Below are 23530 nucleotides of genomic sequence, written 5' to 3' on the forward strand. Positions count from 1 at the left end.
ACTGCTACAGGAGCTGATAACATACATTATCAACTCCTGAAGCACTTACCAGAAACCTGTTTAGAGACGCTCTTATCTATACTGAACATCATTGAAAACGCACCACCCCTAAAATTGTGGATTTCTAAGAGCAGAAGTGAGCAATCTATGTAAATTTTACATATTTGTGTAGACCAATGTTTGATAAAGAAAAGAAGCAAAAAACAATCAAGCAAAACAGTGAAGATTTAATGCAGCTGACAATGAAATAAAGATGGGGTCAAAATGGAAAGTCAGTAGCGTGTATGACCCCCGTTAGCAGCAACACAAGCTGTGCAACGTCTCCTCATTGAACGGATAAGTCTCTGAATAAAGTCCTGAGGCACTGCATTCCACTCTTGCTGCAAGGCATTGTCGAGTTCCCCAAGGTTGTTGATCTGCGGACGACGTGCGAGGCGTTGGCCGATGTAATCCCACAAGTGTTCGATGGGTGACAAATCTGGTGACAATGCAGGCCAATGAAGCAGAGGAATGTTGTTGTTAGCCAGATACTGTATCGAAACACGTGCAGTGTGGGCTCGTGCATTGTCATGTTGAAATGTGTGCAGATCTTGATGCTGGTGAAAGAAGGGAACGACGTTGTTCTGAAGAATGTTGTCACGGTAGTAAACGGCATTCACTCTGCCACGACAAACAATCAGAGCGGTTCTGTGGTGATAACTTATCCCTCCCCACACCATAATGCTGCCTCCACCCCACCGATCGGTTTGCACAACACAATCCTGATGATAACGTTCACCACGTCGACGCCATACCCGTAGACGCCCGTCAGCATTTCGCGAGTGAAAACGCGACTCGTCGGAGAACACCACACCATGCCAACGTCGTAACAACCACACACGATGCTGTTCAGCCCATTGTCGGCGTTCACGGCGATGCCTGTCAGTCAGGATGGGTCCAACGTAAGGGCGTCGACAACGTAACCCTGCCGCACGGAGACGGCGTCGGACGGTGGAAGCGCTGATCAAACCACGTCGACCCTGGACAGCGTTGGCGGTTCTGGCAGCGGGCAAGGTTCGATCCCGAATATGGCGCCGTACAATGTCTCGATCTTGACGAGGGGTGGTAACACGTGCCTGACCTGGGCGTTGCCGGTCCCTGCTGGTTCCTGTTTGTTGGTATCTGTTAGCAAGCCTCAGAATGGTCGAATGATGACACCCAAATCGTCGTGCAATGTTTCTGCTTGAAGCGCCGACCTGCAACATACCCAAGGCCTGTTCTCGTTCCTCTGGTGACAATCTTGGCATGGCGAAAAAACTTTACTTACGAAAGTACTGCGAAAATGAGAACGGTTTTGTGCCGAAGGTCATTTATACCCCTGAACAGCATGCTTTCTGCATGCAATTTGTGCCCTTCGTGTGTGATGTGCATGAATTTTGTTGTTTTCATGTGATGTGTTCGATGATGTGTTCGAACGATCCGTTTTTTACTGTAGAGCGTTATTTACGATCTAGTGTGTTATTATCAAAATTCCCACCATTAATTTTCCATTTCCAAAAGATTCTATTGCCTTATTTCAAAATTTACATGTGGTGCGTTTTCAATGATGTTCAGTATATTTTTGATGATATTTGGACTTCAGGTAAATTTCCTTCTTCATGGCGTGATGCCATAGTAGTACCAATACCTAAACCTGGACGTGATCACACAGATCCGTCCAATTATCGTCCGATTTCATTAACTAGTTGTGTTTGCAAGACCATGGAACGCATGATAAATAATCGACTTGTTTGGTACTTGGAAACCAATAACCTGATCACAGATATACAGTGTGGTTTCCGTAAAAATAGAAGTACTGTCGATCACTTAGTGCGACTGGAATCATTTGTGAAAAACGCACTAATTCATAAACAACATGCTGTGTCTATCTTTTTTGATCTAGAAAAAGCATATGACACAACCTGGAAATATGGCATTTTGAGAGATCTACATGATTTCGGTTTGCGAGGTCGTTTGCCTCAATTCATAGCCAACTTTTTAAATGACAGACAATTTCAAGTTCGCGTAGGTTCTACTCTGTCTGATCATTATAATCAGGATCAGGGTGTTCCACAAGGCAGTATTTTGTCAGTCACACAGTATCAAGATAAATAGTTTGTCAAAAGTTTTAAACGATTCAATTGATGGATCATTATTTGTGGAAGATTTTAACATTTCTTGTCGTGGTAAAAATATGCATACTATTGAACGGCAACTGCAGTTGTGTTTAAACAAAATAAATAAATGGCTTCAAATTTTCGAAGTCCAAAACTAATTGTATACATTTTTGCAGAACATATAAGCCACATAAGGACCCAGAACTATCTCTAGATGGCACTCCCATCAAAGTTGTAAAGGAGGCCAAGTTCTTGGGATTAATTTTTGACTCACATTTAACGTTTCTACCACATATCAAATCCCTCAAAACTAAATGCCTGAAGGCACTTGACTTGTTGAAAGTCGTTTCAAATTCTAAATGGGGAGGGGACCAAGCTACCCTCCTGCAACTTTATCGATCACTGATCCGGTCAAAACTTGGTTATGGCTCCATTGTATATGGTGGAGCCTGTAAAAGCAATCTGAAACTTTTAGATTCTGTTCACCATCAAGGTCTAAGACTTTGTCTTGGCTCCTTTCGAACTTCACCTGTTGACAGCCTGTACGTTGAGGCCGATGAGCCATCTCTTGAGCAGCGACGTATCAAATTAGCTTTACAGTATGTAACAAAATTATATTCCAGTGAGTCAAACCCTGCATATAACTGTGTTTTCAGTCCTCTGTGTGAGGATTTATACAATATGAAATCTTCGCTTGTACCGCCTCTTGGTTTAAGAATTAAACCATTTCTTGCTGCTGACGGCAATGAGCTGGAAAATATAGCTCCTTCCCGTCTTCTCTCTTCTCCTCCTTGGCAGTTGGTTAGGCCCCAAGTGGACCTAACACTGACCACATTTAAAAAATCAGAAACTAATGAATTACAGTATAAACAAGAATATAATGAATTGAAACATAAATATAGCAGTTATAAATCCTTATTTACAGATGGGTCCAAGGACGGTGGCGCAGTAGCTTGTGCCACTGTCATTGGATCCAGAACAATATCTTCTAGATTACCAGACAACAGTTCTATTTTTACCGCTGAGGCTAACGCCATATTAACAGCTCTTAAATATATTCAAAGACGCCATAAACGTAAAAAATATATAATCTATTCTGACTCTCTTTCTTGCCTTCAGGCTATTAAAAATCTTTCTTGTAAACATCCACTTTTAATAGAAATTATTGAATTATATAATGATCTTGCTACTGGCCAATACGACATCGTCTTCTGTTGGTTACCCAGCCACGTTGGCATTTCCGGTAACGCAATGGCCGATCTTGCTGCTAAGGCAGCACTTAACAAATCTGTGACACCACTTCGTATTCCTTATTCTGACTACAAAGCTAGCATTAGAGCTTACACTCGTGATCTGATGCAGAAGAAGTGGGACACCCAAGTAGGTATAAATAAACTACATGAAATAAAACCCTACATTGGTTATACATACTTGGGTTGTCAGTCCAGATTTGAAGAAGTCATTTTGCGACGATGTCGTACTGGCCATACAAGATACACTCATGCATACCTTTTAAAAGGTGAGGATCCTCCGTTTTGTATCCCTTGTGATGAGAGAGTCACGGTCAAGCATATTCTGCTTGACTGTGTTGAATTCTCCATCACAAGGGATAAATTTTTCAATGTCAAAACTATCAAAGACCTTTTTAGCACTGTTAGTTGTCATTTAATCATTGGTTTTTTAAAAGAAATTGATTTTTTGGTGGAATTTTGAAAATTATGTTGTGTAAATAGATGCATTTTAATGATTGGTAGTTTGAATTAGTAACTTGAATCGTTGGTGGCTGTACCCTCAAAGGGGGTTGAAGTATTGTAAAATTATTGTCCTCCTGAGAGGGTACGTAAGTCCACAAACATTCACAGTAAATTTAAGTCTACCAGGATTTTAATCGTAGCATTCATGTTCTTTTAATTTCGGCTAACTTTTCATACAATCGCCAGCAGCTGAAGGGATGGTGTAAATCCAACTAGGGACCATGCAGGTAGCAAAGGTACTGTAAGTCCCCATGGTTCCTAGTGTGGTGATCTACCTTCTGTTGTTGGCGATCTATAGTCTGTTTTTATATTGTATTGTCTAAATAGTGCTATTAGTTTTAACTTTCCATGCTAGTTTTAATTGAAATTGTGATATTCTAGTTGTTTTACTGTCCTTCGTTGACAGGTTTTTATGCTTCATATATGCTCTTTTTCATTGTTGAATGTTCTCGTCACGATATGGCTGAGATATTGCCGATGTGACGTTAAGTATTAACTCACTCACTCACTCACTAGCTTCATTAAATGACCATCTACATTGTAGTAACCCATCATTGACGGCATACGTCAGAGAAAACACTTCTCGGTTTTGGTAGAGAATGTAAAACCATTGGGGTCGGGAAATCCCACAGACATGGGTGATTGATTGGCCACCACCCATGACACCTATCAGTTCTTTTTTGTTATTTCTACAAGTCAACTGAAAGACGATTTTGACCCTCAACTAAACAATCTTGAGACTAATAGTGGATGATAGCAAGTGTCAACCAACGAAAGGGCTTGCTTTGACCACACCCCCTCATGTGGCCTTATCGTCCTTGCTATCGTCCGTCATTAGGTGTAGATGAAGTTGTAATCGATTACTTGCGATAGTAGCATAGCGATCGACAAAGCATGTGGGTGGGGTACATTGTACTGTGAAGCCTTTCAAGTTGGGGGGGTCATCTCAAATTTTTTATAGTTTAAAAAAATCTTTAATCCTTACTATGACACGAGGGCCTTTATATATATATATATGTATACTGTAAATGTGAATTTGTGAATGTTACGTTAGATCAGCAACATTTGAGCCATAATGTTATGAGCTACATTCATACATAAAAGCAAACAAGCAATACATTGCTGTAAATATGTTTGTAGTGACTATGGATAACTTGTTATGCAAATGAAGCGTAACTGGACGCTTCAATTGGATGAATGTTATTTGGTATTTGTTTGTGGAACAGCTCATTTGTGAAATCAGACAAACGTTTTCCAACCTATCACCAAATCACATAAATATACACCTGGTCATGTTTATGTTCCTTTTGAGGTTAAAACATTCCTGACTCTCTATCATTCCTGAATCTAAGATTTTTACAGTGCACTAAAATACCTTATTAACGCTGCACTCAGCAATATTCAGTCTATATGATGGCAGTCTGGATCAGATGATCCAGTGATAAATGAAATCAGTGAACCTGACCACCAAATCCCGTTAGTTGCCCGTTACGACAAGCGTGTTACTGGAGTTACATGTGACAAATTTTAAATCATAGACCAGAAAGAAGACCTGTCCATTCATCAGATTCTTAACCAATGTTCTTCATGTCATGGTAAAAGGTCTCAGAATGAATGTTATTTTATCATTCTTTGGAACAGATCATAAATATCAGACTTTCAACGTGTTCTGGCATGCAAGACCATCAGTCTGCATTAGCAGATGTGTCGTTCAATGGATGAAGAACAAGATTCGCCCAATCATGTTCCTTGATGCATCTCACACGTCCCTGAATTTCTGTGTCTTCTCAATGCCCTCATGTATTTGTACACCTTCCCACACTCACAGGGAAACACGGCATGGTTATGTACAGACTCAAAGTGAATCTTCTTGCTTCCAGATTCGGTAAACTGCTTCCCACAAATCTCACACTGAAACTGTTTGGTATTTCTGGGTCTAGATGAGTCAAAGGTAACTTGCTGGAAAAAGAAATCTTCCCCTAAGGGAAAGAGATTTTCTGAGTGTAGAGTTTGTCCCCTTGGTGCTCGTGTTCGGCTAGCATCCAGACTCATTGTACTTTCAGTTAATGCCTGCTGTGCATGGACGCAGCCATTGCCTGAAAGTAACAAAAAGTCATATCTGAGTCTAAAGAAAATTAACTGACTGCTTTTATTTTATAGGAATTCCTGTATTTATCAAAACCTTTGAACCATCTTGGAACTTCGGAAATTTCCAGATGGAACCAATCATGAGTTTAATTACAAGTTACCAAACCTGTGAAATATATCATCGTTTGCGTTAGTTTCACGCAAAAAAAAATAAATAAAAAGATGCAAAAAATAGTTTGTGTGCATTTTTTAATGCATAGATTCTGATCTACTTTATTTTAATTAAAAAGTATCTTAAAACAGCAACATAACAGTAAATTTGAAAAAGATTCAGGATTCCAAGGAAAATTTCATGTGTAAAAGATTTGGACTCCAAATATATAATCATATTTCTGCAGGGACTTGTACGAAACCTACAGTGAGCACTGAATATTGACAAAAACCTGTGACTGAGTTAAAATTTTAATACAAACATAGCAAATTATGATAAGTATAATTACAAGTTACAGTATCAAACCTGTAAAATATACTGACATTTTCAAAACCTTTGAATTGTTGGTGTTTCAAGAAAAAACAAACGAAACCAAACACAAGTTACTGTATCAAACCTGTAAAATATGCTGACATTTTCAAAACCTTTGAATTGTTGGTGTTTCAAGATAAACAAACGAAACCAAACATGAGTTTAATTACAAGTTACAGTACTATACCTGTAGAATTTATTAACACACACTGACATTTAGAAAGAGATCAAATGTAACACAAACGGACTACACTTTCTCTGTACTGTCTGAGTAAGTCATGATGGCCGAGCGGGCTAGGCATCTGACCTTGTGTGCTGGCCATTTGGTGCCCGACTCTAAGGGTGTGGGTTTGAATCCTGCATTAAACTCAACCCAACTAAAGTACAAGAATCTGTACTGTACTGACTAGGTGTAATCCCAAATATAACTCGTGTTACTGCAGAATCTATGAAAACAGAATGTCCCATCAACATGATCAATAGTCACTACATCAGCTCTAGGTGTTTGTGAACAACACAATGAAGCTGACATTGAAGCAGTACTGCTTGTCGGCAGTCACTAGGTGTAGGGGTACGTGGTGTTTGCTTTGACCCGTAAAATTATCTACATATTCAATAAACATGAGCAAACACAAATCATCTTTTGAGATGCCACCTTGTACCTGTAGGCAGACCATGCATTTAATGCCTTGTGAGTTGATGGTCTATCATACCTAGCTGACAAAAATAATTGCTATCTATAGTCTGATCTATTGTTTCCAGCAGCTATCCACACTATTTATGTGCTTTTCTGGAAATCCTCTTACACACACCACTCAGTTGGACTAAAGTGGGTTATGTGTTCCGAATCTAATTATGTACAAAAAATAGCAAGTCACCAAGGCATTTGTTGTTGTTTTTTTTCAGTATTGATATAAAATAAAACAGGAAATTCAATTTTCAAGGCAGAATGTAGGATTTGACACATTAATTAACTTCTAAAAAGACAGGAATTAAAACAACAAAATTGATTCATTAATGACAAAATGATTAATACTCAAAAATACAAACAATAATATGTTTCCTGATGGTATGAACATTATCTCCACCAAATTAAATTTGATATGGGGAGATAACTCTTGCAGAGGGTTACCTCAGGATACAGTTCCACTACACTATATCAGAATCACATGATCCCCAAACGAGGACCGTATGAAACAACTCAAACAGACAGAGGCCTGTGACAGCTGTGATTGGATGAAATAGTGTAAGATGTTTATGTGTTTTAAAGCACATCCATCCAGGAGTTAAAACTGACCACAGTTTTAAGTATTTAGTGCTGTCATTTTTATCCCCATGACTTTTGCTTATGTGTGCACAGATATTTTCAAGTAGGTCACATTTGGTGCGAAATGGAGGGTTGATGTGTTCCACTTTCTGTGCTCAGAAAATTCGCCATACAAGTTGGACAGAACTTGTGTTTTATTCTAGTTTAAAGGCCATACTGTTCCCCTATGTATATGAAATGGCTGTTGATAGACTTGATAATTTTTTAAAAAATATAGGGTTACTCTAGAAGTCCATGGGAAAACATTTGATGTGGTATATTTAAACCTACATGCTTGTCTGGACAAAATATCATGAAGTATGATTAAAAGCAAGATAAAGGAGAATAACTGCGTGACATAAATATGCGTTCCTACTGTTATATCCCCTTGGGTATGGTCTGCGCACAAACCATGGTATCCAACCTCTTTATGACACTCTCACAGTCACAGTGACTTAAAATATTTACAGTAGCGGCATGCTGTCTCTTTGACATGTCATTTTATGCCTTCCTGATCAATCGTAACCCAGACTGTGGTCCTTAATGTATGATAAGTTTTAGAGAGAAAGCAGTGACATTAGAAACAACATGTGTTGAATCGATGCAAGCTTTGGGCATGACAAGCTAATGCATTAACCACTAGGATAACCCATCGCCACTGATGATGACGATATCTACCACCTTGGTAACCCATGACCACAGGGATGGTGCTAACAAACTCTAGAACAGAATCAAGGCAAGAGATAAAAACACTGCTACAAAGAAACGTACATCAGACCGTATTACCTAACTACGTGTCATATTATGATGTTATACGATTGTTAATGACACAGCTTCACAGCAGAGGATTTGGTGGTTATCATGGGAGTGGGTAATAACTTATCCATTTTTCTCCCTCCTGGGAGGGGTGACATGGAGATTTGTTGAAGTATCATTGGCCAGTGAAATAAAAGTATTGTACATGATGGTAAATCCTGCTCTAAGTTGTTTGACCTCTTTGTGAGAACCCGCGCAAGTGTCTCAATTACTAAATACCCAGGACACATAATATCAAGTGAAAATAAAAAATAATTATTACACAGTATTTATTGATTCCCTTTGATGAAAATGTTCAATAAGCTGCAAATACACACATTGAATGAATGACACACATCTTATCTCATTTCTTCCCATTCTGCAAGCACACATTATGCCTTCATGAAGGTCTTCAAGAACATGCTGAAAAAGGTAAACACATTCTGGTATCTGAACTGCCAGAAACACACATGACCACTAGTGTTGGGAATTGGTTGAAATGTCACAATTGATGACTGCTACATTACCAATGAACAATAATCTAAAACGACTGGTTAGTGTCATTTTTTGGATTTTCCTAGCCAGGTTGCCATTGCAGTTATGTATAACATGATGCAACGTGCGGATGTATCATGAACATAAACTTCCCAGAGTCTTCATGAAATATTCAGTTATGACTTTTCAGATAGTGAAGTGACTTTTCTAAGACAAGTTTTGAGACCCTGACAACTTTCAAGATATCTTCAAACGTTTTGAAAGACTAAAAGAGTAGTTCCAAAATCGTTTGTGTTCTATTACATGTATGTGAAAATATGATCAATTGCTTGGTCATTTGGTCACTGCAACCAAACATTGTTTATTTCAAGTCATCACTAATGACCACTTAGGAGATAAACATCATGTGTTGGCCAATTTGCGGGTGTTATTGAGTATTTGAAGCACGGGAATGCATTTGGAACCGACGGCGTCAGCCGGAGGTTTCAAATGAAATATTCCCGTGCTTCAAATACTCAATAACACCCCAAATTGGCCAACACACGATGTTTATCGACATTGTAAACACAAAAGTAAACCAAAGGGGTTTTAGTGTCTGCACTCGTTTACATCGAATACGGACACAGAAGTGAAGTGTCATCAGCTGGCCGTTTCAGCTGGTTCTCATGGTAGCATCTGGAGTTGCTCATTTGTGACGTCATTCTAACTTTATGTCACAATATGATTTGAATGACGTCACCACTGTTGATGACACAATAAAACAATTGTTTACGTGTCAATACGCGGTGAATAGTCTTTCAGTTTCCGGGAATCTAATACCATTTAATCATGTTTTTCAACCAATCAGATTAGAGAACACAGTAACTTTTGGTTTACAATATTTGATAGAATTATGCATCAGTCATTCTCATATTAATTCTATCAGTATCATTCCAACCAACTAAACTCTTACATTGTACACTTAAGTGGCAGTCCTTAGTAAGTCTGATGAGAAATACATTTCTAATTTATGGTGTCTGAGGTTAGTTTTCTTCAGTGTAAGCTTCTTTCTTCTAACTATAACAAGCTTATCTTGTATGATCGTTGTAAATTGATATTTTGGAAAGTAATCTTCAAGTGGATGGGTCAATAAGCGTAAGCCGAAATTAATCACATTTCTTTTCTGATTGATCCACAAAAAAAAACAGGTGTTGATTTAGATATACTCAGTAACTCCATTGTAAACTCCAGAAATGTTATGAAGGCAGTAATGTCTGGTAAGAACTGCCATGTCACATCGCACAAACGCACCAACTGTGCTGAACAAATCGCACGTGCATCCTGTTAGCTATACTGCATGTGACTTAAGGGAATATAGGTTTCACTGTAATTCAAGCTTTAAAATCATTTTTGAAAAATGCACATGTCAAAACTAATTACTGCCAAATAAAAACATCACAAGATTGTAACATCTTGGGGCATCACAGGAGAATGCCAGAAATGCCAGGCATGAAGCCATTGGACTTCTGAAAGCCGTGATGAGCACATGATAGCACAGTACCATTTGACATCTCGATACCACAGTACCATTTGACATCTCGATACCACAGTACCATTTGACATCTCCAGCCACATCAGGCAAAAACTGAACAGTGAAAGACTGCCCATGCAGTGGCAGATCTTGGAAAATGACGCCGCATGAAGATTGTTACCTTGTAACATCATCACATCGCAACAGATTTGACAGTGTGCCAGATCTTACTTAAAGTCTTCAGAAAACACAAGAGCATCTGCAGCTCGTCCAGAATCGTCTCTGTTCGGCTGGGCTCCATGTTCCTTGTTTATGTATGAAAATCTCAATGACCCATCCCCCTCACTTTGAAGTACACCAGATTTCCACTTTGTAATCATGTCACAACCATTTGTTTCAGTTTTGTAATCAAAAATGGTCAAAATAAAGATTAAAATGATCTAGTGATTCTTATCCACATTCCTATCCATTTAGTGGACTGTTTCAGGGGGTGTTGATAAACATTTGTTACTGAGAATAAGCATCTGTGCAGGACAAATCCTGGACTAACAACTAGTCTCTGAAATAAACATTTTTTATAGAAACAAAGTACACAGCAAAAGAAATATATAATATAAAGAGCCCTGAGATTTTCTACATTTTCAGAAATCTAGACATGCCAGTTTGCAGACTTGCCTCAGTGTCTGTATGACACACGCTATACAATTCAATAACTGGTGTCATACACAACAGTGAGTGAGTGACAATATTTCAGTTATATTATGGCTTGTCTGCTTGATGTAGGAAGAAAGCCCTCAGTAACATACGTATGAGTCACTTATGATAAATCTATAAACATGTCCAGGGTACTGGGATAAGAACCCAATCATAAGATCCTGGCATTCCAAGGGGACACAACTCTGCAAAGAAAACTACAAAGCCTCTGATGCAGACCTGCCACACATCTTTGTTGAAACCCGTGAGACATGGTGCTGATAAACCCAGAAGTAAGATCTGGGTGAACTGGGATTTGAGCGCACTATCACAGGATCCTGCCATTTCAAGGGGACACAACTCTGCGAAGCTATCTACCATGCCTCTGACGAAGCCAACATTGACCTCAATATGTAACAATGACCTCCTCCTTTCAGGCATGTGAGAGTGAGTTACGTTACGTCCCTTTTAGTGGGGGACACTAGAAGTCATGGCAGGAACACAAGAAATTGGCTTTATACGTACTCATGTGGAGAAACTAGTTCTGACCTTCAGCATATTATAAATGCTTTAAGAACTACAGTCCGTTCGGCTCAAAAGCGCTCAGATGCATTGCAATCGAACTCAAACACTGATAAATAAAAATGCTCAATGAAATGCTGATTAGAATAAAAACTTCAGACCAACCCTTAGATGTTTTTGTCGGATCTATGTCCTAAATCAGTAAAAAACTACAGTCGCTAAACAAACTGTCATTAAGATATTGACACAGTTCACTAATTGTTATGAGGGAGGAGTGAGGAGATATGGACAGCCCAGTGTTCGAGAAGCGTATGTTCAAGTGCTGATGTGGTTATTGATTCATTAAGGCTAAATAAAAAAAGTGAAATGTTTCTTAGCATTGGCGCATCACTTTTATTTGTATGCATAACAATGTTTTAATGACATTTACAAAAAATAATTTTGACTTTGCCGCGTCCAGATCATCCATTTGTCCACTATCAGAATGAGTGTCTGCAAGAACAAGTGTGACTGAACCTACGACTCATTAACACGTGCCAAACTTTCCAAACTGTATTTCTGGGGGAAAAACATAAAAATGTGTTCCCCACTCATCCCTTTTTCTTTATCAAAAATTTTTTTAAAAAAGTCCATCTGCCCTCGTCACTTTTGAAAAAAAAACATGTCCAAGAAACATTTAATTATTCCTTTGCAGAATAAACCTGTGCTGTGAACACGTGGCTGTCCCTTCTATGCACTCCCCCTTAGCAAATAGTGAACTGTGCCAATGTTTTAATCACAGTTTAACAACTTTTTCATTTTTAGGGCATAAATTCTGCAAAAAAAATCACAGAGTTGGTCTGATGTTTTGATAATGATCAGTGTTTCAATGAGTATCATTTGTTTTTCAGTTTTTGAGTTAGACTATCAGTTAACCACGGTTTCCCTACCGCTCCTCCCTTCATGTATGAAAGTCAGTGGTCCCTGATGGGTGGATCTGCATCTTATTGGCCATGAGATGTATCGGGCAGTCTTTGATATGTCGGAACAAGCCCGGCTGGTATTTATACACCTTTCCACAAACACATGAAAATGTTTTATTTTCATGAACAGATTCAGTATGGTATTTCCGAGCTGTTGGTGTGGCGAAAGATTTGCCGCAAACTGAACAAGGAAACTTATTCTCAAAGCTAGCAGCATCAGTCTGGACTCTTTGCAAGATCATGGAGGCATCTGCATCGAAAAACAATGGCATGTCTGGTTGTGTTTGTCTGAAGGAGTCATTGAATGGCTTAATGTCCCTATGGTTTGGATCTATGAACCCTCTCCCTGCATCCTTCTGGTTACTTTCAGGCTGAGAGACGGCCTTGCCGGCATGCACACTCTCCAAAGTGCTACCTGAAAGTAACAAAAAGGACTTTTGGTCTTTGACAGGCATTCATATGTTGGATTGTTAAAAATGCTTCATTGGGTTATGGAGTCAGTTATTGCTTGTGTGCGTGGTGGTTTACAGGTATGTGCTGCAACTGGCAATATTTGAGATTTACTTGGCAATACCTGAACTGAATTTTTGACCAGCTGTTGGCAATACCTGAACTAAATAATTAGACCTGTAGTTGACAAAACCTGAACTGCAGGTGAGCATATATGAGCTATAATTGACAATACCTTACATCAAAGGCGAGAATACATGAGCTGTAGTTGACATACCTGACTTGCAGGTGAAAATATTTAACCTTAGTGCAATGTTAAAGAATGGGAGTTAAGGCTAACCGTAGTGAAGGCTGCTTTGTGAAAGGACATCCAGGACCATGTGAATGCTCATCTGATGTGTGAAAATTACTCCCTCAGTAAAATATTAGTTAGTATACCATGGACTTAATTCAAAGGAATTTTTGCATGATAGCATCGGTATGATATATTACCTGGAGAATGTGATTATTGTTAAAACATGAAAAATGTTAAATTTAAGGATGATCTGGTACACGATCCCCACAAGGATAAAGAGTGAGTGAGTATGGTTTTATGCCACCTAGCAATAATCTAGCAATAACACAGCAGGGGACACCAGAAGATAGGCTTCATAATTTGTACCCATGTGGGTAATCGAACTCCAGTCTTCAGTGTGACGAGCAAACACATAAACCACTAGGCTACCCCGCTGCCCACAGTGGTGAAGAAATTTTATGATCAATAAACATCTGAGCCCAGATTTTCGAAGCTCTCACAGCGCTAAAAAAGTCTTAAGTGCCATACATTAACATTAACTTGCGACTATCTTAGCGCTAAGACATCTTCGAAAATCTAGACCCTGGATCATTTCAGTTTGTTCATGTTAAGCCTGTCATGGTTTAGTAACAAATTGGGATTATTTTGAAACACAGACACAGTGTGAGCATGAATCAGATTTATTTGATCATGGTTTACTCACAAGGAGTGTTGCCAGGTAAATGAACCATGATGTTACCTATAGCATATACAATTATGAGGTGTTTTATACACAAATATATTCTAATCAGAAGCTGTCTTACACTTTTGAACATGACCAAAGATTATCAATATGATCAGTGTTTATTGTTCAATGCTGCTTTCAGCCATATTACAACTATATGGCAGCTGTCTGTAAATAATTAAGTCTGGACCTGACAATCCAGTGATCATCATCATGGGCATCGATTTGAGCAATTGGGAAGCAATGACATGTTCGAATCAAGTCAGCGAGTCTGACCACCTGAACCCGTTAGTAGCCTCTTAGGACAATCATGGGTTCCCAGCATATCCCTTCATGAATTCACCCTATTTGCAATCACTTGAATCAAATATCCATGATTTTTTGTTTCTCTTATAAAGGACTGGTTCACATGAATTTTTAATAGAATGCAACATAATAACTTTACAACTGCTAGTGTGCTCCAGTACAGTTGCACATGTAAAATCACTGGTCCTGATAACTCTCTATACTGCATCGTCAGTTGGACACTGCTACGGAGTGATATACAAATCTGCTTGCTCAACAGAAAACAAACACTGGACTGAGACATCAGGTGATGGAATACTTCCACTCCAGACACAGAAGGAAAATAGTCAACAATTTTCCATAGACGTTGCCAGTGCTCATTGTAATGATACATAAACCATTGTCAACATCATGAAAAAATAAAATTGTAACATATTTTGTTATTGTTTCATTGAATATCATAGATAACACACCAACTGCTGACATCGTATCGTATTTGCCACCTCATATTCAAGGTATGTATCATATTTGCTTTGAGTGGCAGCAGCACTAATGTTCATAATAATTTTAGAATTTTCTCTGCTATGTTTCTGCCTAAATGTAAACAAACTAGACAAACCAATTAAAAGCTATTTACACTGTACATATTTGTAACTTTGAAAGATCCTCCATGTCAGTTTCAGTCAGCATATTCCACTTTCTCGGCATCCACGCTACACAAAAGCCTTGTTCAGAAAGGTTACCACTCATTTTCGGCTGTAATACAACCCAGTCATGCAAACAGAAGTTCATCAAAGTAAAAACGAATACTTCATCTCAACATTTGCTATTAGAAAGGCTATACAAGCGATACATCAGCAATTCAATGTTCCAACGGTTCTTCTGACTGTTCTAGGATTCCAGCTTTGAAACTGAATTCACCAAAAGGTCTCAGAACAATCCATGAGCCATATATGATATATGGGTAATGCTAATTTTCTTGGCCTATCTGCACAAAATGATTTCAGTGCTATGCTAATAATCATAATGCACACACACTGACAATGTAAGACAGTTGTAGTGCTATGATGTCATTTTGCACATGGACCCTGGCCAATGCTTTGAGCTGAGACAATCAGGTCTATAAAATCATTTTAGGCTGAGGTTAGAATCCTCAATTAATCCTTATTGAATCTTTATCCAGAGTCTTGGAGACATGTGGGCCATTTAATGACGCTCCGGATCCAGTGTGTGAAACAGTCTCCAAATTTTGCTAGTCAGGCTAGCTATCCCACAAAATAAATCACTGATCTGAAATCTGAATGTAGAAATGAAACAAGAGATTACACAAAGGTAAGCTGCTTATATGATGAACATAATTGTGACTGATTTAATTCGGTGTTATAACTTAACAAACTTGTTTACAAATGACCCAATGAAAATTCACTAGCTATCAGATTCACTGACCGATTCGATATTTACTAGCCACAGGCTTACAGGGCAGTGGTTATTTTGCACACTGGTCTGATCTTCAGCACATTCTGGAAGCATACACAACTCATTTTCCGTGCATGCTCCATCATGTTACTTTGATATTCTCTAAGAGAAGCTGACTTTGGTACTGGGCACAAGACTTCCTGTGAGCTAACAGTCCTGTCCGATATTTGTAAGTCTTGCCACACAAACACTCAAAGGTCAGGTGGTCATGAATAGCCTCCTTATGATAGTTGAGGGCACACGGGTCACTAAAGGCCTTGTCACACTGGGGACAGGGGAACTGTTTCCTGGGGGTGAGTCTGAATGGGGACGGCTGTGTGTAGGAGATATCCCCCTGGTTCAACACCATAACTGGGGGAACTCTCTGCTGCAGGGGCCTGGTCGGAACTAACGGAAAATCAGCCATTGTTTGGTTCAATCTCTCCCTATGGTCCCGATAACCTGAAAGCAACAAAAAACCAGGACTGGAGATCTTGAACCAATGGCATGATGGAACTAACCCTACCGATGGCATTACTGAAATAACTGTACCTATGGCATGTATGGAAACAACCTACTTATGGCATGTACAGAAATAACCGTATCGATGGCATGTACAGAAATAACTGTATCTATGGCATTTACGGAAATAACCGTACCAATGGCATGTACAGAAATAACCGTACTGATGGCATATACGGAAATAACCGTACCGATGGCATGTACGGAAATAACCCCACCAACAGCACATAATGAAATAACCTACCTATGGCATGTACGGAAATAACCGTATCTATGGCATGTACAGAAATAACCATACTGATGGCATATACGGAAATAACCCCACCAACAGCACATAATGAAATAACCTACCTATGGCATGTACGGAAGTAACCATACTGATGGCATGTATGGAAATAACCCTACCGATGGCATGTACGGAAATAACCGTACTGATGGCATGTACGGAAACAACCCTACCGATGGCATGTACGGAAATAACCATACTGATGGCATGTACGGAAATAACCCTACCGATGGCATGTACGGAAAAAAACGTACTGATGGCATGTACGGAAATAACCCTACCGATGGCATGTACGGAAATAACCGTACTGATGGCATGTACGGAAACAACCCTACCGATGGCATGTACGGAAATAACCATACTGATGGCATGTACGGAAATAACCCTACCGATGGCATGTACGGAAAAAAACGCACTGATGGCATGTACGGAAGTAACCATACCGATGACATGTACGGAAATAACCCTACCGATGGCATGTACGGAAATAACCGTAGTGATGGCATGTACGGAAATAACATACGAATGGCATGTATGGACATAACCCTAGCAATGTCATGTACTAAGGAAATCCTACCAATGGCAAGGACAGAAATAACCCTCTTTGGAAAAACAGCAATTTTGTTAATAACTGGTAACTGGTATCTATTGATCTTACACCCTACAAATAGCATAAAGCAAAAGATCACTTTAAACTGGCATCTTTAACAAATACCCTTCCAGTGGCATGTACCGAAAAAACATCGAAGTACCAATGGCGTCAATCAAAAATATTCCCACCAACCTAAATATTCAACCTTTGTTGCTATAAGGAACAAGACAAGAAACTCTCTTCCTTCAACAAACATTACTTTCATTACACATCAGAACAAATCCCTTTCAAATATGACCAATTACAAACACTGAAAAAGGTGAATAATAACTTGTAAAACAAACGTGTTTAAAAAGAAATTAGAAAAACATTGTTTGGAAAATTGTGTAAGTCCACATTTCTGTTTAAAGTTTTTTTTTAACTCCTGGATGCAAAGTAACATCATGTCTTTGCCCAACAGACTAGTGTGCACACATTCTAGCAGGTCCAACACAATGTGCATGTTTTTACATAGATTTCTGTAATTTTTGACAAGCAGAAACATTCCACAGATAGCATCCATGATATCTGGCAACAAGGTTACAATGCATCGATGTTATAATTCAAAAGATATTGCAGCAGTTCTCTAAAGTTTTCTGCAAACAATTATAATTACACTTTGTTATCAGAAGTGACAAAATTCGATACCTGTGTTGCTTGTATGGCTGACTGAACAGGTTGCAAAAGGAGGTACTAAACATGACAGACTTTGCACAGTGAAACGATTCCATATCTGCCACTGTTGTGTGACTGAGTATGATTTCACAGTGCTATTAGCAACATTGCAGCAACAATATGGTGAAGCATATCCCACTTATGAGTGTGCTATATCCCTATTCAGTATTTTTGTTTCATTAGCTCATGTTATGTTATAGGGTATTTTTTTTATTTATACAGTGCACATATCCAGGTAACTAGTGCTTGCTCAAGACATATATTTCCCTTGATCATTGGATGTCAATATTATATTATCAGTCTCAACTCCCTGGGAAGTATACAACTCATGCTACCTCTTGGTGCACTGAGTTATTTGTAGATGTCTCATCATATCAAGGTTCTCTCCCCTTCAGCAAATGAGCTGGTACCTGCATTCAACCTGTGATATGATACACAGCAAAATTTTAGTCACAACGATATACTGCCATAGTACTGTGCACTGAACCTGCGATACGATACAAATCCTGATACAATGGTGGCAACACAATCATGATGCTTAAACCTAAATTCAATACCAACTATAAAACACAAAAGCAATGCTTAAATGAAAGGAACTCGTAAAATTCAAAATAGACGTTTTGGTTTTTTTTTTAAAAAAGCAAGTACAAAATAAATAAAACATAATACTGTTATAAACAGAAAACACAGATCAAAAACGTCTTTAATATCTGCATGTTGCTGGAAGCAGTCACATCATATACTGAAATTTAAGTTTGTGCTGATTTTCAAAACAGAATCATGATTCAACAATATTCAAAGTTAAACATCATTGAATCGTGGCCCATATGAACTATCATATCGGGATATATGACAACGTGAAAATCTGTATCGAATCACTGTGCCGACAGCACATGGATCAATGCATCGCTGTGTATCGATGAAGTACAGTTGAAGAAGTAGCACATGAGGTTGGAAGCACTGTGCGGGTTCTGCTATCACAACCAAACTGGATATATAAGGAAAAGAATCCTGCCCAAACTGACCATGTGCATTCTTTTTCAAATGTGTTAGAATAGGCTTTCCGCCGCCTTCAGCAACCCATGCTTGCCATAACTATGGTTGTCATAAGAGGCGACTAACGGGATGGGTGGTCAGGCTCGCTGACTTGGCAGTGACCAACAGCTCATGCTGTTGATCACTGGATTGTCTGGTCCAGACACGATTATTTACCGACCGCCGCCATATAGCTGGAATATTGCTGAGTGCGGCGTAAAACTATACTCACTGATTCACTTAAATGTGCTTAACTAGGAAACACTTTTGGCCCTATATGTTAATACAATTCAGACTAACTAATGACTAAGATAAATCTTCACTGATGTTGTCCATTTGTAAACAAGATGGATCAGGAAAATGTTGAAGAATAAGTTCTGAAAGGCACTTCATTTTGAAACAGTGAGTGAGTTTTACACTGGTTTTACACTGCCTTGAGCAATATTTCAGATATTGGCATCACACACTGTACCAATGTGAGGAATCAAACCCAGGTCTTCAGCATGACAAGTGAACGGTTAAACCCGCCGCTGCCATATTCAAACAGAAAATCTGTTGACAATGAAGATAATGCCACTCTGGGTAGGTTGGTACGACAAGCCTGGAAGCTAGGAAAATCTTCATGTGAAACACTAAGCTTGTCCTGTACTTGTGAACCTCAACACACTACATGGGTTTAGAAGCTGGGCAACTCTTCATGTGAAACACTAAGCTTGTTCTGTACTTGTAAACCTTGCCACACGGACACTGGAACTTAATCTTATCATGAATAGCCTCCCTGTGATAGTTCAGACCACAGCTATCACCAAATACCTTGTCACACTGCAGACAAGCATACTGCTTAGTCCTTTTTCCTGTGTTACTAAGTCTCTTTCTATTTACAGTTAAGTCAGGTCTGCGGAGATAGTTTGTAGATGTCAGTCCTGGAGACTGATCAAGATACGAATCTAGAAATGAATTTGTCTGCCTCTCTGAATATTCAGCTGTTGGATAATCTGAAAGCAACAAAAGTATGATCTAAATAGCAGATCAAGGAATACTTTTGTAAAATGTATTTCAATGCAATGAATCGTTAAATCACTTGTTTTTACTTTAACAAAATAACCAGTTCCAAGAGTTTCATAACAATTTTGTGTTTCAAACTTCTACTTGGGCTAACAGTTAAATTTCAGTATAAACCTTGTAAATATTTCTCTGAATATTTGCACCACATGCAGCAAACATATTCCTTTAAGTGTACTGACTAGTAGGTGAGCGAATGAGTGAGTCACTGAGTGAGTTTAGTTTTAAGGCACACTCAGCAATATTCCAGCTATATGATGACCGTCTGCAAATAATCGAGTCTGGACCAGACAATACAGTGATCAACATAATGAGTATTTATATGCTCCACTCATATGACAGGTGTCATCAAGTCTGACCACCTGATCTTGTTAGTCGCCTCTTACGACAAGAATAGTCACCTTTTGAGGCAATCATGGGTTGCTGAAGACCTATTCTACTCTGGAGCTTCACCTCACATGAGAGGAGAGGGCGGAAAGCCTGAAGTTGCAGGTCTTGGAACGTAACACTGAAAACCATGAGCATGAGTATGGAGGAAGTCCTGGAGATCATAACGGCAGGCACTTGCATCACTGGTGTACTGTAACGTAATTTGTTTGATGCTTCACATTGCACCTAGCAATTGTTTAGCTATATGGCAGTGGTCTTCTGATCATTCAGTCTGAACAAGACAATCAAAGTGATCAACAGCATGAGCGTTGATCTTCGCCACTGAGATACAATGACATGTGTCAACCAAGTCAACTAGCCTTACCACCTCATCCTGTTACTTGGCTCTTATAACAAGCATGAGTTACTGAGGACCAAATCTAACCCGGATCTTCAAGGGTCGTTTTCAGTCGTATTAGGTCAAGGGGGTAAAGGACCTTGCAAAGTGTAAACCTTATACACATTGCTGTTGACATGTAATAACCAGTGAATTAGTCCAGCGTGACAATAAATATGATTTACTTTCTTACTGGCAAATAGAGTAGTACACAAATAGCATCATGTGACTTTATTTCAACAATATCCCACAATATCATGGAACACCAGAAATAGGCTCAACACATTACACCATGTGGGTAAACTGAACCTGTGTGATGAGCAAACGCTTTAACCACTAACCTACCCCATCATCAGATTCATAATCATATTCAAATTATTCAATGCAAGACATTTCCTGCATTAAAAACATCATCGTTACATGCTTTAATCCTCTCAATGCTATCGTCGAACCCATTCGACAGGAGTGCAGGATAATGACATCTCCAAATAAAACTTGCAATAATTATTCAACGAGTCGGATTTACGTATCATATGAATTATGTATGGAATGTGCTAATTCTCACCTTTTTAAATATGTAATGTTCAATACGTTTATATACCTTAAAACGAAACGCCCGCGAATTAAAAATGAGATCGCCGAATTTCTCGGCACGCAGTCGAAAATAACGGCCATTGTTGACTTCCAGCGCACCACGCCGTGTGGTACCCAGTCTAATATTTTCTTCATAATGAAATATTTTTTGATAGTTTAGTCGATATTTTTTGTTTTTCCTTTACGAAGAGAAAGCTCATAAGTTTCCCATTTTCTAAAAATTAGTAACTTTCGGCTCAAATAAATATAAACAAAACCAATCTCAATGTTATATCATAGATTGGACGAACAGAAACGATCATGGCAACGGCGGTAAACAAACAACTCCACATGTATCGTGATGCCGAAGAAAATGTGCCATCCTTTTGACATATCCAATTATTTTATCTGGAATTAATTACACGGTGTGAATAGGTAAATGTTATTGCCTCTGCACAGAAATTACCAGATTTAGCGATTTTATTTTGATTTGGTTTGATAAACCTTCCAACATTCACAAAGTTGACAGCCGTTGGTGACCCGAAAGGGCGTGGCCAAACTCGCGGTCTTTCTAAGTGACAAGATACGAAGGATGTTTGAAAATATGCGTTCATAAGCAGAATCTGAACACATATACATTGAAAGAAAACGACTCAATACCTATATAATGCAGATCATGAAACAGTATCACAATATTTGTAATTGTACCCACCCTTGATGAAACCGGAAGCACGTACACGGCATGGCACTCGTGGAAGTAAAATGAGAAAGAGTTGGAAAACGACCATTGATACATTTTCTAAACTGATTCAAATTCCCGTAAGATCTATACTATACACCAGAGTTACCTTTCAGTCATCCTCAGTCATTTACTATTAGTTGTGTTCAATAGCAGTTGTCATTTGTTGCTTGTGTTGTAGTATTTCTCCTGAAGTTAGCCGTCGATGTGTTGATCTTTAGTTTAGCAAATCCGAAGTCGATGATTTTCGCGGTCTATTTTTTTCAAAGAATGTTCTGACACGGGGAGACATATAAATTGTCAGTGTGTCGTAACAATAACAGAATATTCTTCAGTGTATATCGTTACAAGAAGTACAATTTTGATGATTGAAGATCTCATGAAAAAAAATCATTTTTCCTTTTGCAGAAACGAACGAAACCAGAGCTAGTGTGAGAATGTAACGTACAGTAAATGTATTTCATAAAAATTAATTACTGCTTAGAAAACAACTGTCATCGTCTTTGTGAATCAGTATTTATTTTAAACATTAAAACAGCTAAACATCACATCTTTTGTTCACGAATTTGGAGCAAAATTGAAATTATTTTGTTACTCCAAACAGCAGAGCTTTCGGAGTTAATTCTACCTAGTATATATAATGCAGGTAATGTTTCAGATCAAATTGTTTGACGTGTGTGCATATTTGTATAAAAAAAATCATGTCATGCTGCTCAGTCCGTGGTTCCATACAGCTTTTAGATATTGCACTAGTGCAATCTGAACTGCAAAATGTACCTCATGTTTATGGCCATACTTTTTACCTACTTGCACACTGTCTATGTTCATATTTTACTGTTAAAACAGACTTCATCTGGGAAACAGACTGATGATCCAAACTCTTGGAGCAGTGATTACACTAACAGTGATCGAAAGACAGACTCATTTTTTTCTTGTGATGAAATTTCATGAAGTAATATGAAATTATCATACCAGACCTAAAATAATTTTGTCGTAGTGATGTTTTGAATATGGAATATCAAAACTACAAGTGACAGATAATTAAGTGTTGAGTAGGAGGTGCAACCTATGTTAGTCTTTGGCATCAAGGTAATCATGTGGTGGCAAGTAAATTTCTTTTTTCCTAATACTGAGCTCTGCAGTGAGTGTTTTTTATTGTCCAGTTTGGAGCTATTCTTTAAGATTTCAATTTGGATTTTTTTCATTGCCATGTGTATATGGCAAAGACATATATATCAAATGCTTCCAG

The 23530-nt window shown here is 38.6% G+C and overlaps 1 protein-coding gene across 6 annotated transcripts in view; it reads right to left on the minus strand.

The window, feature by feature from the left end:
• LOC137281833 (uncharacterized) overlaps nucleotides 1-23530 on the minus strand; it is a 45651-nt gene that overhangs the window by 13499 nt on the left and 8622 nt on the right. Inside the window, exon 2 of one of the 6 annotated variants that reach the window (XM_067813468.1) lies at nucleotides 5169-5985. The exons of 2 other annotated variants lie outside the window; for them this stretch is intronic. In XM_067813468.1, the coding sequence (XP_067669569.1) occupies nucleotides 5630-5985 (356 nt within the window). In that variant the 3' untranslated portion in view covers nucleotides 5169-5629. Of the gene's footprint in view, nucleotides 1-5168; nucleotides 5986-12761; nucleotides 13199-14192; nucleotides 16455-18780; nucleotides 20137-23530 lie in introns of those variants that run through there. 3 more of the 6 variants (XM_067813463.1, XM_067813466.1, XM_067813469.1) reach the window with 3 other exon arrangements.

The sequence above is a fragment of the Haliotis asinina genome, chromosome 4, assembly GCF_037392515.1.
Source record: "Haliotis asinina isolate JCU_RB_2024 chromosome 4, JCU_Hal_asi_v2, whole genome shotgun sequence".
Classification (NCBI taxonomy): domain Eukaryota; kingdom Metazoa; phylum Mollusca; class Gastropoda; order Lepetellida; family Haliotidae; genus Haliotis; species Haliotis asinina.